Source organism: Brachionichthys hirsutus, chromosome 18, assembly GCF_040956055.1.
Source record: "Brachionichthys hirsutus isolate HB-005 chromosome 18, CSIRO-AGI_Bhir_v1, whole genome shotgun sequence".
NCBI lineage: Eukaryota > Metazoa > Chordata > Actinopteri > Lophiiformes > Brachionichthyidae > Brachionichthys > Brachionichthys hirsutus.
This window is the reverse complement of record NC_090914.1, coordinates 764832-780558: the sequence shown is the minus strand read 5'-3', so window position 1 is coordinate 780558 and position 15727 is coordinate 764832. Positions and strand designations below refer to the sequence as shown.

The window sequence follows — 15727 nt, the reverse complement described above, 5'->3', positions numbered from 1 at the left end:
AGACAGAAGGGCGTGTCGGCAACGGCTGAGAGGGATTTTGTTAGATCTGGGTTTTTCTTTTATTCCATCCTGACTGAATTTAATGGGGTCTTAAAGTCGCCGTGAGGTTACCTAGGCAACTAAATCATGCCGATGGACCGGCGGTGAAGGTGAAGCTGGGTGGACGATCCGCAGGCCCCCTCCTCTCCTCCTCCTCCTCCCTCTTTTCTCACCTGCTCCTCCTCCTTATCCTGTTTGCAGAACTCCTACTCGCTCCTTCATCGTGTTCTCCGATGATCCCCTGATTTCCCCCGGTTTGACGTCCCTCCTGCTTCACCTCCTCATCCTCCCTGCATCTGCTCTTGTGTGCGTGTGTGTGTGTGCGTGTGTTATCCTGATGAATGGCCCGGTTCTTAATGTTCTGGTCCACTCGGAGGACTAACTAGACTATTTAATCACCTTCTCATCCTGCGCCTCCTCCTCTGCTGTGTTTCTGCTCCTCTGCCAAAACGGAGCGCACTGCTGAGTTTAGGAAACACTTATTGTACAATACATTACTGCTGTGTGTGTGTGTGTGTGTGAGAGATAGCGTTAGCGCTGCATCAGCCAGTGTCCAGCCTGCTGGCTCCTTCTCCCGCGACACTGCGACGCTCATTATGGATCGCAGGAGCAGAGAGAGGAGACGCAGGGAGCATAAAACCAACACAAACACATCGACTCACCTCCTTGTTGTTGTTTCAACATAAACACAAACTCACCAACTTCCCGTCACGTTCGCCAGAAGACCTGTCCATCGGCCCGATAGACAGGTCAGTGAGCTTCATCTTCCTCACGGATGGAGACGCCTGCAGGCCTCCAGTGGACCAGGAAGTAAAGCGGCTCCGACTCCTCCTCCGGAAACACCTGTGATCCAGAGGCCCCAGGGGGTCCAGTTTGCTTTCAGGCTCCCAACCTTCTGGGTGTGATCTGGATGGTTCTGAGCTGCCGGAGCCACGTTTCCGGTTCTTCTGGATCAGCAGATAGAAAATATCTATATAACAAAAAACACAGCCGAGAAAGAAAAACCGGTCACAAAAAAAAAAAACGCTACGCAGGGCCCGGGCGCACGGATCAGCTGCGGTCGGCAAGGACGAGGCGAGACCCGGGGACGGGGACGGGGACGGGGAACGGGGAGCGGGGACGGGGACGGGGACGGGGACGGGGAACGGGGACGGGGACGGGGACGGGGAGCGGGGAGCGGGGAACGGGGAGCGGGGAACGGGGAGCGGGGAACGGGGAGCGGGGAACGGGGGCTGGGACGGGGACGGGGACGGGGAGCGGCAGAAAGACGTGCTGCACGCAGAGACGGGAACCGAAGAATAGTCCGACGGGGAACAGCGGGCGGAGCAGGGCTTATGAGGGCTGGTGGCGATTTGGCTCAATCTGCCTCAGGTGCGCCCGGGGTGACCGCAGCCAATCCCCGCGCCGCAGGTCCAGGAGCGAGAGGCAGAAACAGGTGTGCGTAATAAGGCACGTTAACGAGTGCAGCAACATGACCCTCACATAAACATCAGTTAAACTTTAACTGATCAACACACGCACCCACACACACTCAACGCTGCACGCACGCTGATACGCAGAGTTGAATAATTTTATTAAATCTCTTGTAAATACGCAGATTATGTGTGGTCTCCCCTTTTTGTCATAAACTGATGAGCCAGGTTTGTGACAGGATGTAAAAAATGCTGGTACGAATTTTTAAACAAAACACGTTAAATGTTGCCAATCAAATGATGAACAAGCTGTAGGTTCATTTATTAGTAAATCTGACTGTGCCTCACCAGACATGAGCCCCACCGCACGTCACTGACACACACACACACACACACACACACACACACACACACACACACACACACACACACACACACACACGCACACGCACACACACACACACATCAAACATCCTTTATTTGCCCTCAAACCAGCGCGAGGTTCACGCTTCACTCGTGACAACGAGAATGCAAGTTATTAATGGCCTGCCATCACAGAGAGAGGAGAGGAGACAGCGCCCCCTAATGGTCAGCGTGTGATTACACACACGCACTGCTCCACTGTGTGTGTGTGTGTGTGTGCGCGCGCGCGCGCGTGTACTTCTCAACCATCAATGCAGCAGCGATCTGGGAGCGTTATGGGAGCAAAGCTATAAACCCAGTGTCATCTAATCATACTCCTTGTTCCTTATCGCCTCCTGGTTCAGGAGACAAAGGGAGGGAGGAGAAACAGGAGATGGGGGGGGGGGGGCGATAGAGGATGTGAGAGAGGAAGGAGTAGAGATGTAAGGGTCTGCTGCACCAAAAGCACAAAGAAGTGGTGCCAAGACCCGGGTCCCGCCTCCCTACGCCTCCCCCCACCTCCCCATCACCTCCCTACGACTCCCTACGCCTCCCTACGCCTCCCCCCACCTCCCCATCACCTCCCTACGCCTCCCTACGCCTCCCTCCACATCCCCCTCACCTCCCACACAGCACATTCCCACCCATTGTAAGAGGAACTGCAATCAGATCAGTACCACTTCCCACTGCGTGTGTGTGTGTGTGTGTGTGCGTGCGTGTGTGTGTGTGTGTGTGTGTGTGTCGGGTTCATCCGTGCTAAGGACTGGTGGTAATTGAATAATGACAGTAACGCCTTTGATGGATTACCTGTCATGTTCTCGTCTTCTCTCCCTCCATCACTGTCATCCCTCCTTTCTCCGCCTCACAAGCTTCGGTCAAACCGTCTCCTGTCCGCTCCATCACCCGCCCGCCGGCTGAGCTAAAGGCACGCCTGCACGGATTCATCTGCACTGTTAGCATGTTAGCCATCTCGAAGAGATTCCTTTATTCCCCATCCCAAATCAGGAAGTCAGCGATGGATAGAAAACAGACGGAATCCACTTCCACAGATCACGTCAAGTCACGTTTCAGGATAATTACAAGTCAGCAAGAAAGAGCTTTTCTTTATTTAATTGCTCGGGAAATAAGGGGGAACCACATTCAAGGGGAGTATTTACACGGAGCCTGAAACAAACAGCACCAAGTGGAACAGAGTTAAATCAGCAGGACAGAAATAGGCACAAAAACCCTTTCTTCTGGTGAAACAGTCCTCTGGAGAGGGTTTCCTTCCTGCTGGTACCTGCCTCCGCCTCCGGCATCCTGCATTTCGATTCTTTCTTCTCAGGATGAGGCCAGAAATCGCAGTTTGAGGAGAACTTCCTCCCGTTGGTGCCTAAGTTTCTGAGCCTTGTGATGCAAAATGTGGGAGAAATAAGCCCCAAATAGCTGATTGTGATTCTTCCAATACATTTGGTCATTTATTGATAATAATACACATTTTGCTGTCTACTTCCTGCTTCTACCACATCCTCCTGTTAGCAGAGCTTCCCAAGATTGGTTAGAACCTTTAATATAAATGGTCAATTTGTAGTAAAACAGAAAAACTTCACATTTCCCTTTACGTTTTGAAGCACATTTTAGAGATACAACCATTGCAATTTAAAAAAAAAATCAATCAGGGGTCAGTGAAGGCAGCACGAAGCCCTAATCCGGTTTCTCCTAGCGGTTCGGTGTAACTGTAAACCGTAGGCCAACATAATCCGGCCCGTTGTGCCAGACGTGAGAATGCAGTGATCCAGAATCGCTATACGAGCCATGGGAAAGGAGAAATCCTGGCGACACACACCCCCTCCCACTCACACACACCCCCTCCCACTCACACACACCCTCTCCCACTCACACACCAGCAGTGTCATATGCCAGACTTCCAATTAGAGCATTAATGGCTCTGGGAAAGCAGTGTTTGCTCACACAGTAACTGTAGGAGCAGAATTCTCAGTTACTAGCACCCAGTTGTTCAGTGCCAGAGACGGGCCCTGGTAGAGGAGGGAGGGAGGTGGAACGGCAGCGATAGGGTCGGAACATTTCACATCAAAGATCATCTGAAACTTTCTTTAACTCCCAAGAAGTCAGGATACGTTTATGTGGAATAAAGGAGAGGGTGGAGTAAGGCAGGGAGGAGACACAACACGAGAAGCAAAGCAGAAAGGGTGAGAGACGGAGAGACACACTGGTGGGGGAGGACAGAGGGACAGATGGTCGGGAGGGGGGACAGAGATGGGTGGAAGTCGGTGCGCTGGATGTCGTCCTCCTGTTTCATCAGCAGAAGCCTGTTGGAAAGAAAGGGTGATAATGAGAACAGCTGCAGTGGCAACACACACACACACACACACACACACACACACTCTCTTACCCTCACACTCGAAGGCCTGCAGCATGGTGGTGTAAGTTGGGCCCAGCCAAGACGTGTAGCTACCCACAATCCTCTGCAGTTGGTGGGTGGCGTCGCTGAAGAGCAGATCGGCGGCGCCGTAGCCCGCTGAGCTGAACAGGCTGAAGCCTTCGGTGGCGTTTCCAAAAGCGTTCTGCATCAGGGAGTGTGTGTGTGTGTGTGTGTGTGTGTGTGTGTGTGTGTGTGTGTATGCGTGCGTGTGTGTGTGTCACACACAGAAGGAAGACGGATGAAAGTTTAGCAGAAACCCGCCTTCTGATCGGTAAAACAGATTCCACAGAGACATGAGACACACACACACACACACACACACACACACACCTGTAAACGCTCCAGGTACTTCCAGACGTGACACTTGTACTCCATGCGCACCACCACGGCGTTCGCGGGGACGGCTGCCAGGTGGCATCGCTGGTACTCGTGCAGACCCGCCTCGGTCCCGTCCGGACACAACAGCTTCAGGTCCTCCAGCTCCAGGTCCAGGGCCCAGGACTCCTGGTTCTTACCTGGGTCGGGGGGGGGGGGGGGGGGAGGGAGGGAAACACTCTGACCTCCGTTCATTGGTGCCTCTTCCCGGGGTCAAACTGTCCCTCCTCGCCTGCACCAGCCCGTGTAGCGTGGCGGTGGGACTGATCCTGATTAGGTGGAGCCAAAGAGGAGCAGTGTGTGTGCGCTGGATGTGTGTGTGTCTGTGAACCCTCACCGTGTGTGTGCTGGATGTGTGTGTGTCTGTGAACCCTCACCGTCCGCGTTGTCAAAGATGGTCGTGTGTTTGATGAAGGCCACATCGCCGAGGTTCTCTGCCACGCACCTGAAACGTAAAAGGTGCATGTCTGCTGACATCTCAGCCCATGAACCGGCTGAAGCGCGGCTGAATTATCTGTAATCGGCGTTCCTGCAGAGAGTGGAGCTGAGGCTGTGTTGTTACAATGATCAGAAGGCTCTGATTGGCTGCCTCGATGGAGACCATTGGCTGGAATAGATGTAAACCGACGTGGAGTTTACATGTGGAGAGCGGCGCCCGTTACCTCAGCGCCCCGGCCTCCCCGTAGTGCCTCTCCCGGCGGTTGTTGGCACAGATGTGCCGGTCGTTGTCGTCCCCGATGCAGGCCTCGCACAGGTTCTTGGGGTTGTTGCCTCTCGGGTCATGCTGGGCTTCCTTGATGCCCGGAACGCAGCTGTAGCCGAAGAAGTTCCCGACAGCTGGAGGAGAACGGACAGAAAGGAGGACAGGGATGAGCCAGATCCTGCGTTTCAGAACACGGGGTCACATCGGACCGACCGCCGGCCCCATTTCTATCTTTAAATGGGGTTCTTTACTGGTTTCAATGGTTTCGAAGTTCGGCCATTAGGATGAAGCTACGCAGAATTCCTTCTTCCTGACTGACCTTCTGATGTGTCCCTCTGTTCATTGATACACACACGCACACACACACACACGCACACACACGCACACACACGCACACACACACTCCATCCTCCCCTGCCTCACCTCTGGGAAAGTTGCACTGCTCCCCGACGCTGATCTGGGACGTGTTCACCAGGTAGCCGATGGGAACGGTCCACCCCACCGTGGTGCGGATCCCGGGGTGGCAGGAGCTGCGCTCGTGCATCTCCAGCAGGGACAGGTCGGCAGAGGAGCGGCGCGCCATCGCCACCACGTAGTAGCTGATGCTGTCTGAGGGGGGGGGGGGGGGGGGGTTTCACAAAGCACAGACCCGTGAGAATGTTTCTGACTCCCGGGGGCTCAAGCCTGGACTTACCCACGCCGTTGTGGGACTCCCCCGCAGCCAGCTCCAGCGCATGGCAGAGCCCGGCGGCATAGATGTCATCTGCTGACATGGAGGCGGCGTCTGCTGTCCCATTCTGACAAGAAGCACGTCATTATTCCAAACAGACCACCTCAGACTGTGAGGTTAGAAGCACGCAGCTGGAATCATGTCTGATTACAAACCAGGAAACGGAATCCCCTTTCCCAGCCCGCATTTTGAAGGTACCTTGATTTTATTCATGCAATCTTTGGCATCCAGGCCGCGGACGCATTGCAAACTTCCTTTGATGTTAAGAGCCGTGGCGTTCCCGGCCAAGTCCAGACATTTCTGCTCCTCGGCGTCGGATAACACACACCAGGCGACTGAACAGAGGTGCAAATGAAGAGAAAATTAAGTACAAATGTTCCTCTAGAAGAGCAAATGCACCATCCCTGCCTTGCATACTAATAATAGTCTGAAATGAATATTGCTTTGGACGTACCTGGAGCCAGATTGGCAACACTTCTGATGGATAAGAGAGGAAGGAGGATGAGGAAGGCTGCAGACAGTCTTCTCTCTGGATGCTCCATGTCGGCTTTAGTCGGAGATCTCCTCAGGACGATCTCTCATACAAAATGAGGAGCAGGTGGAGGAGTTCACTAGCTACCCCCTATCACGCCTATAACCTGGACCTGAGGCAGAAAGAGGGGGAGCGAGTGGGTAAGAGGTGGGTGAAGGAAAGAAGAAAACATCACATTATTCCTCTATCCCTGCCTCTTAAGTCGGATCCTGAGCAGATCCTCCTTCCACCATGATAGCAGGATTACATTTCAACCTCTAATTATCTGCTGGGATTTATCCAAAGCTGAGAGGGTAGCTTTGGGGCTACGCAGGGATGGGGGGCAGTTCGGCTCACCCCTGGGTCTTTAATTAAAACGGCTGCAGACAATGGCGCTCTGTGCCGGAGCCGTGCTTCAGGAACAGAACCCGGCTGGGTCTCGCTTCACCTGCATGGCTGGAGACGGGAGCTCCAGGTGAGCAGGAAGAAACAGCGCCGGCTCTTGTTCCCGGTCACAGGACTCGGAGGATGGAAAACATTTTGGCTTCTTGATGCAACTCTGCGTTTTTGGGTTTTTTTGCTCCTGAGGGAAATGTTTCTGAGCCGACCAGGAATTAGAAAAACAGTGCAAACTAACTAATGAAGTGATGTTTAAACAACAACATTCAAAGTTTGGTGTTCTTTAAATTAAAAGCTGTAGACGGGTGGAGGGACATGTGGAGGATGCATCAAGATATTTTTAAAACTTGTTAATATGCATTGATTTTATTCCTTTGCTGCTGTAAAACTGAGAATTTCCCACTCATCTTATCTTATCTTATCTCATTTTAGGGCTCGTTCTACTTCGTGCATGAACCCTGGGGGTCAGTGTTATATAAGTTCAGTCCATTCCCCATTTAGCATTTTATTCTTCTAAATTGACATTTAGACGATAAAATCATTGCAATGTCCTGCTAATTTCTATTATTTTTACATGTATTTTAATTTCATTAATCCATCCATCGATTTTCTAAATAAATTGAATTGCCTTTTCTTGATTATGGTTTAATATAGTTTCGTTTATTATACAGCGTGCAAAACCTCTGGTGTTTAATAAACCAACAAAAAGGCTTCAACAACTTTAAATATCTGCATCACCTACAATTTATTTGAATATATGTAATGTTTTGGTACATTGGTATGTAACCTTTATAAACTCTTTGTATATTTGTTTGTTTTGAAATAAAACTTTATTTAAAAAGACAAAAAAAAAAGACTCCTCCGCCCCACAATGCAACTCGCTTGTTCTGTTTTGTTGACGTCGAGGGAAGACAGCGGAGTGGGTGGGCCGGGTCGCAGTCTCGTTTTCGGCGTTTCGCATCGCTGATAAGCGAATCTAAATGTTTGATCGGAGCGCAGAGAGCCGCGGGATGACTTAGAGGCTGTGTTTAAAGTGCGCCAGGTAGCCGGAAGGTTTACTTCGTTTCTTTTGGGCAGCCCTCGCCCGGCTGCCTATTGTGTTGTTGCTGACTTAGCTAGCGGTGCTAACGGCAGCAGCTAGCCGACTGTCTGGCGCCAGTGTCCGGCCAATAAAACCGATTGTTAGCCGCGGAAAGCGAAACGTCCTGCAGCGTGTGAGGTTTGCAAACAAGCTGCTGTTAGCGCAGCACGTTTTCCTCGCGCCTAACCGGAAGCTGTGACATTGAAATGTAAAGCTTTAGCTTGATTAGGACATGGTATTATTATTATTATTCATAGTATCTACCATTAACCGTAATTAGCGCGTAATTAACCACTGAAGAGCTAAACACGTGATCAGATTACTTTATTCTAAATATATAGGCTCCGTTAAGCCCAGTAATGTGTTTTAGCTAAGGAACGGAGGACAGAGACCATTAGAAAACATGGAGTGGGTAAATGTGATTATCCTCTGGGAGCTGTGTGCTCTATGAACTCTGTCTGGATGCTCTTCCCTCTGGCAGGGCACTGAACCATGCACCGCCTCCTCCTCCTCCTCCTCCTGCTCCTGCTGCTCCTGCTGCAGGCCCCGCACACATCGGCTGAGGGTGCAGGTGGGGTGCTCAGTTCTCTCTACTTTGTATTCCTGTTGTCTGGTGAAGGCTGAGATGATCAAGAGCAGCAGCTGCACAGCAGGAATCAATCATTCGTTGAATTTAGGTGGATGATGTGAAGCTAAGATGTAATAGTTATAGATTATTCCAATGATGATGAATTTCTGCTGCACATTTTAACAGAGCTCTTTCTGTCTTGCGGTTTTATCTGGAACCACAGTGTGCTTGTTCTCTCTCTCTCTACGCTGTGTTGTGAGCTCCTGTCGTCTCCTCCACAGATCAACAGCTGGCGTGTCTGTGTGATACCTCCAACTGCCTCCAGGACATGCTGTGCCACGGGACGCAGTGTTTCTCCTCCGTCAAAGTCAGCAGCGGCCGCCGGGTGGCTTTTGAGCGTGGCTGCCTGGTGGAGCAGGAGAAAATCCGTTTGCACTGCTCCACGGCGCCGTCCTCCCGCCAGGCCATTTTCTGCTGCTCCCAGAACATGTGCAACAGCAACACCACCAGGAGCGCGCTGATGTCTCTGCTGCCTACAGGTGGATGTTACACAAGGGTGCCGTCCTGTTAGCATGGAAGTCAAATGTTCTTCAGTTTTCACCTCTATTTTTCTCAGCCCTAGAAGGTAAGCCGGTTCCGTATCGCGTGGAGACCGTGGTTCTCTTTGTGCTCGGCCCGGTCGTGGTTCTGGGGCTGCTGTCTGTGGTGTCCGTTCTGGCCTGCAGGAGGTTCCACCACGGGCGTCTGCAGAGGCTGCAGGAGTTCGACACTGAGCAGGGAACCATCGACGGTCTCATCACCTCCAGTGTGGGAGATAGCACTTTAGCGGTGAGGTTAAGAGCTCATCCCTGTGGTTCTGTTCAGAAATAATAACGCCGATGATCCGGTAAACTCCCAACATCTGCGCTGGATGAGTTCCAAAGTGTCATCTCATGTGTGCTTGTCTTCAGGACCTGTTAGACCACTCGTGTACATCAGGCAGCGGTTCTGGGCTTCCCTTCCTGGTCCAGAGAACCGTGGCCCGTCAGATCAGCCTGATGGAATGTATAGGTAGGTCAGGAACTGTCGGGCGCTTCTCTTCCTTCCTTTTTGCACTGTAAGCGCTCTGTAGGACTGGCTGTGTGCGGGTCGGGGTCTTTGGTTGAAGGTCCGCTCAGACTGCACAATCACACAGAGATCAAACGGCGCTTACCTTTTCGTCTTCCAGGTAAGGGCAGGTACGGCGAGGTGTGGAGGGGCCAGTGGCAGGGGGAGAACGTCGCCGTAAAAATCTTCTCATCACGAGACGAGAAGTCCTGGTTCAGAGAGACCGAGATCTACAACACGGTGCTGCTGAGACACGAGAACATCCTGGGTGAGTCTCGGGATGCTGACCTGAAATACAAGCAAATGACGAAAAGCCGTTCACGTTGGGCTCGTCTGTTTCTCCTCCTCCAGGCTTCATGGCGTCTGACATGACGTCTCGTAACTCCAGCACGCAGCTGTGGCTCATCACCCATTACCACGAGAACGGGTCCCTCTACGACTACCTGCAGCGGGTCGCCGTGGAGACGTCGGAGGGCTTGGCGATGGCGGCGTCGATAGCGTGCGGCCTGGTGCACCTTCACACCGAGATCTTCGGCACGGAGGGGAAACCGGCGATCGCTCACCGCGACCTGAAGAGCAAGAACATCCTGGTCACAAAGGAGCTTCGCTGCTGCATCGCGGACCTGGGTCAGTGTCCCAATGTAACCTCCATCCATGCTAGCGATCCGTTAGCCACGAGGACGCCAGACCAGTCGTGTCGTCCTGCGTCTTCTCAGGCCTGGCTGTGACGCACTCCCAGGAAGATAACCTGCTGGACGTGGGCAACAACCCCAAGGTCGGTACCAAGCGCTACATGGCGCCGGAGGTGCTGGACGAGACCGTTCAGGCGGACTGCTTCGACGCCTATAAGAGGGTGGACATCTGGGCGTTTGGGCTGGTGCTGTGGGAGATCGGCAGGCGCACATACAGCAACGGTGAGTCGCGTGCATCGACACGGTCAGCGGTTCTGGCGGTTCTGATCCTGATTCTCCAGGCATCGTCGAGGAGTACAAGCCGCCGTTCTACGACCAGGTGCCGAACGACCCCAGTTTTGAGGACATGAGGAAGTTGGTTTGTTTGGAGCAGCAGAGGCCGTTCATTCCCAACCGCTGGTTCTCGGACCCCGTGAGTCTTTCACCGTTCACCAGAGAGTCTGCCGCCATGCTGCGGGTGGTAGCCAATCGTTTCTCTCCTCCCTCAGACTCTCTCCGCTCTGGTGAAGCTGATGAAGGAGTGCTGGTACCAGAACCCCTCCGCCAGGCTGACCGCCCTGCGCATCAAGAAGACTCTGGACAAGATTCACAGCTCTCTGGAGAAGGGAAAGGAGTCATGAGAGGGGCGGAGCGGCGTCCGTTAAAGGACCTGCGACGAGTGGGACGGACAGAAGACCGGAGGAAACGAGTGGTTCAGCTTGGATTCAGCCTCATCCTCCTCTTGCTCTCTCGCTTTCACCGTGGTTCCTCCTACATCCCTCTCTCCGGCTCCCAAGAACACGCAGACATTCAAAACCGTCGAGGACGACGCGTCCCGCTGAGCGGAACTGCAGACTGTTACCGGGTGTTAAACGAGGGCCGGCTCATTGGACAACCCCCCCCTCCCATCCTGATGCTTTAACACCCATTTTTGACACCCCCACCCAGGCCGGCGTTTGTGACCTTCTGCTCAGAGACAATCACGTGATTCGCTTTCATGAACTCACTGTGGTCGGTTCAAAGAGAAGAATCTCCCGTATGAAGACGGAAAAGGAGGCGGGCCTGAGAGTGTTCCCGTCAGCTCCCATCATGCAGCTCTGTCCAACCAAAACGCGGGGAAACTGCGTTCAGAAAGTTTTATTCAAGTACTTCGGTGTGCCGTTACAGATGTGTTCACCGGTGCCGGATTTGTTTTGGAGTCAAATCGTGTCTTTTTTTTTTACATGTAATAAAATATTTAGTGCATCATTGTCGTGGTTTGAGACAGATATGAGGGACGCCGTCCTGCAGCGTTAACTTGTGGAAAACAGGTATAATATGGGACCTTCAATTAATTTTAAAAGTAACAAAACTTTGACAAACTTCTACAAAAAATAATAGTTTTTGTATGTAACATTTCCTGTTTATGAAAATATTATTACATGCATTTTAGCTCTTTATTTCGCTTTAAGAAGCAGAAATTAATGAAATGATATTCTAAAACCAGCACAGGTATAGAAAGATTATCCCGAGATTAGTGTTATATTCAAATTAAACGTGAACATTACATCCGTGGTTAAATGTCGAAAATCATTTGGTCTTTCTCTTTCCTCGACTTCCTGGTTGTGACGTCGGTTGAGCATTACTGGACGTCATTGGCTGCACAGCCGTCTATAACAAACGTGCCTATTGGCTACCCTGTTACAGGGCTTCTGAATGGTCTAGTCTCGCCCCATGACCTTTGACCCTTTAAACCCAGCAGGTTGTTATGAACCAGAGATGACGTAACAAGTTAGCAAGCAAACTAAACTCGCCTTTGCGACAGTTTCGCGCTAAGATATGGAATAAACGAAGACAGTCGGAGTCATTCAGTGACCGGATATGGTGAGTAAAACAAACGCTGCTCGCTAGGTGGTAGCATTGTGCTAATCAAGCTAGGCTAAGGATGAGACATCAAGGTTGCGACTCGATCCTCGAGAAATTCACAAGAATAAGAAAATGAGGTGTTAGATTCTTTGTTTAGTAATAATGCTGCCACACGGGGCTGTATTTACTCCTTAAATTACCGCATCGGAAGACGTAAAGGCCCGGCGCGCAGAGGCCGTTTCTTAGCTCCGCCTCACAGCAGCTCATCGACCGCCGGCTGAACAGTCCCCAAAGCAGACTTGGGATTCTTCCCGTTTCCTCTCTGCAGCCCGTTCTGCTGAATCTACGTACAGTCTCTCCGTTTATGGAGGGGGTTCTCCAGAGAACACTCAAGCCGAGGCTTGCTCTGAGGCACCTGAGCCCACGTGGCTCCTCCTCCTCCCCACCCACAGCCAGCCGTCCACCTGTGGGCCCACGCAGCCAGAAGCTCCACACCGGGGGAGATGGACCCGAGCCGTCTCCGTCTGCGGCCCCAGACAGGCTGCCTTTCTCCAGGATAACCCGGGGGGACTTGCACTTCTTCAGGAAGACCCTCCCCGGAAGAGTCGTCACCGAGCCGGACCTGCTGGAGTCCAGTAACGTGGACTGGCTGAAGTCAGTGAGAGGTGATGATGGCAGGAAGTACTGCAGCCGACGATGAAGGTGTTCTTCCTCACAACTCTGTGGTGTCTCTCCTGCAGGTTCCAGTGAAGTGATGCTGAGACCTCGGACGACGGAGGAAGTCTCTCAGATCCTCAAGTAAAGAACACGACGTAAGCAGGAGGACGGATACACGGCCGAGGCGTTCACGAGGGGTTAACGGCGATGGCCCCCCTCCTGTAGGTACTGCAACGGCCGGAATCTGGCGGTGAACCCTCAAGGGGGGAACACCGGGTTGGTCGGGGGCAGCGTGCCGGTTTATGACGAGGTGATCCTCTCCACCGCCCTGATGAACAAAATCCTGGCGTTTGACGGCGTCTCCGGTGAGTCCTCCAGCTGGCATTTCAAAATAAAAGCAGCAGCAAGTTGGGCCGATCCGATCCGACGCTTCTCCGTCGGTCAGGCGTTCTGACCTGCCAGGCCGGCTGCGTTCTGGAGAACCTGTCCCAGTACCTGGAGGGGAGAGGCTACATCATGCCGCTCGACCTGGGGGCCAAAGGCAGCTGCCACATCGGGGGAAACGTGGCGACCAATGCAGGAGGGCTGCGACTCCTGCGATACGGATCCTTACACGGGAACGTGCTGGGCCTGGAGGCGGTGGGTGGAGCCAATAAACCGGGAACGTCGGTGTGAAGCAGGAAAAGGGATTCGAGTGTGTGTGTGTGTGTGTGCGTGTGTGTGCGTGTGTTCAGGTGCTGGCAGATGGGCGTGTCCTGGAATGCTTAGCAACCCTGCGGAAAGATAACACAGGATATGACCTCAAGCAGCTGTTCATCGGGTCAGAGGGCACGCTGGGGGTCATCACCGCCGTGTCTCTGTGTCCGGGCAAACCCAAGTCCGTCAACGTGGTTCTCCTCGGTAGGACTCCTGCTGCCCCCCCCACGCTGTGATTGGCTGCTGATTTGTGTTCATGGCTCAACGGACCAATGAACGGATCTCTTCCAACTTTAGGTTGCGAGACGTTCGAGCAGCTGCTGAAGACATTTCAGCTCTGCAGATGCATGCTGGGAGAAATCCTGTCAGCCTATGAGTTTCTGGACGGTGAATGCATGAAGCTGCTGAATACGCACCTCAAGCTGCCCAATCCCATCGCCGGTAGGCACACACACATCCATCAGACAACGACAGGCACACACGCTCAGGTCCGTCCTCCGTCTGGCAGACTGTCCTTTCTACGTCGTCATGGAAACATCCGGATCCAACCAGACGCACGATGGAGAGAAGCTCCACAGCTTCTTAGAGGAGGCTCTGGCGTCGTCGTTGGTTACCGACGGGACCGTTGCAACAGAAGAATCAAAGATGAAGGTGCCGCACGTCGTTTGATGCTGGGGATCCTAAAATCAATACTTCTGTACCGAATTCAGAATCAAACTGAACCCAGTTGGTTCTGATGTCATCTTTTCAGGCTCTGTGGTCGATGAGAGAACGCGTCCCGGAGGCGCTGACCCACGAAGGCGTCACCTACAAGTACGACGTCTCGCTCCCGGTGGAGCAGATCTACCAGCTGGTGTCGGCCATGAGGGAACACCTGGGGGGCCGGGCTAGGAGTGTGGTGGGATACGGGCACGTCGGTGAGGCCGGGGGGGGGGGGGGTGACGGCCGACTGGTGTCCACGAGTCATCAAACCACATTTGTGCTACTTTAAGGGGATGGAAACCTCCACCTGAACGTCACCGCTCCTGCCGATGACCCCGCCCTCCTCGCCGCCATCGAGCCCTTCGTGTTCGAATGGACCGCCAGCCGTCAGGGCAGCATCAGCGCAGAGCATGGGCTGGGCCTGAAGAAGAGGAACTACATCTACTACAGCAAATCCAGCCAGGCTGTGGCCTTGATGGCCCAAGTGAAGGCCATGCTGGACCCGAAGGGCATCCTCAACCCGTACAAGACTCTACCCGACCGCCTGAAATGACCCGGGCTCGGCGCCCCGCTGGTCCTGCATGGCGTGAACCCGCTGACTTTGTGCTTGCTGCTGCTCTGTAACAGATAAAGGTTGTCCTATTCTCTCCTGATTTCACACAATAGCTCCAGGATTTAGATGTTCAGGCTGCAAATGACCACTAGGGGTCAGACAAAGAACAGCTAAAGTTTGTAGACCTCTAGAAATATATTTACTGAAAACAAGTCAGAATCAATCAGGAGTGCATTTTGTCCTCTGTCATATCTTTCTTTCTACGATCATTAGTGATTAAACGTGGCAACGAGTGCAGTATTATTGTTTTGTTGCGTATGGAAAGGCAAATCAATATTTCCCCTCAATCACACTGATTTATTACAACTTCATCTGTTGGAAATTAATAAAACAACTAAATGAACTAAAGAATAATGAATTTATTTCAAACAGACAGAACTTCTGCTTTACTCCTCGCAGCGCATGCAATGAAACGCTTGTATTGGTCTTTAAAGGCTCCTCCCACAATGAAAGTACTTCCTGTACGACGATAACAAAACTCGGCTTCCTGCAGCTCAAAACAAGAACTAATGTCTCTTCCAACGGGAAAGCAACACTAGTGGAACACTATTGATCAGGAGTAGAAACACTTTCAGGAAATGGGTTCACGTCTGTGCCCCGCCCACCAGGATGCTCCCCAGCCAATCATAAGAGCCCATTCTGGGTCTGTACAAGTGAGTGACGATGGTGGGAACCTACAAACGTCTTGGGCTTTGCAGCTCTTCTCCAGGAGGGAGAGTTTAAAGGTTCGGAGCCCCTCGCGTCTCTGGTGGCCCATTGGTCGAGCCATTATTCTCTCAGGTCGATGTCCCGCCTTCTCACCAAAGACCCCCGGC

The 15727-nt window shown here is 52.5% G+C and overlaps 4 protein-coding genes across 4 annotated transcripts in view; 2 read left to right on the top strand and 2 right to left on the bottom strand.

Annotated features, from left to right (window-relative positions):
* Window positions 1–789: 789 nt before the first annotated feature.
* On the bottom strand, window positions 790–6625 carry otomp (otolith matrix protein). The gene is made up of 9 exons (XM_068752015.1): window positions 6538–6625; window positions 6282–6418; window positions 6048–6150; window positions 5777–5962; window positions 5313–5487; window positions 5028–5095; window positions 4606–4790; window positions 4238–4417; window positions 790–882 (listed from the first exon to the last, which is right to left on the bottom strand). The coding sequence occupies exons 1-9, from the start codon at window positions 6623–6625 to the stop codon at window positions 790–792; spliced, it is 1215 nt and encodes a 404-aa protein (XP_068608116.1).
* A 1273-nt stretch (window positions 6626–7898) lies between these two features.
* acvr1l (activin A receptor, type 1 like) lies at window positions 7899–11755 on the top strand. Its single transcript, XM_068752212.1, has 10 exons — window positions 7899–8035; window positions 8556–8645; window positions 8924–9181; window positions 9259–9470; window positions 9593–9692; window positions 9850–9996; window positions 10080–10355; window positions 10445–10642; window positions 10702–10832; window positions 10909–11755. Exons 2-10 carry the CDS (start codon window positions 8567–8569, stop codon window positions 11038–11040), a joined length of 1533 nt encoding a protein of 510 aa, XP_068608313.1. The 5' UTR covers window positions 7899–8035; window positions 8556–8566; the 3' UTR covers window positions 11041–11755.
* Window positions 11756–12148: 393 nt separating this feature from the next.
* d2hgdh (D-2-hydroxyglutarate dehydrogenase) lies at window positions 12149–14853 on the top strand. Its single transcript, XM_068751708.1, has 10 exons — window positions 12149–12262; window positions 12573–12909; window positions 12985–13042; window positions 13127–13266; window positions 13347–13540; window positions 13636–13801; window positions 13895–14038; window positions 14106–14248; window positions 14349–14514; window positions 14590–14853. The coding sequence occupies exons 1-10, from the start codon at window positions 12260–12262 to the stop codon at window positions 14850–14852; spliced, it is 1614 nt and encodes a 537-aa protein (XP_068607809.1). The 5' UTR covers window positions 12149–12259; the 3' UTR covers window position 14853.
* An 856-nt stretch (window positions 14854–15709) lies between these two features.
* LOC137907377 (RNA polymerase II elongation factor ELL-like) overlaps window positions 15710–15727 on the bottom strand; it is a 4369-nt gene continuing 4351 nt past the window's right edge. Inside the window, exon 12 of the mRNA XM_068751707.1 lies at window positions 15710–15727. This exon is cut by the window's right edge and continues 147 nt beyond it. Coding sequence (XP_068607808.1) covers window positions 15710–15727 — 18 coding nt within the window.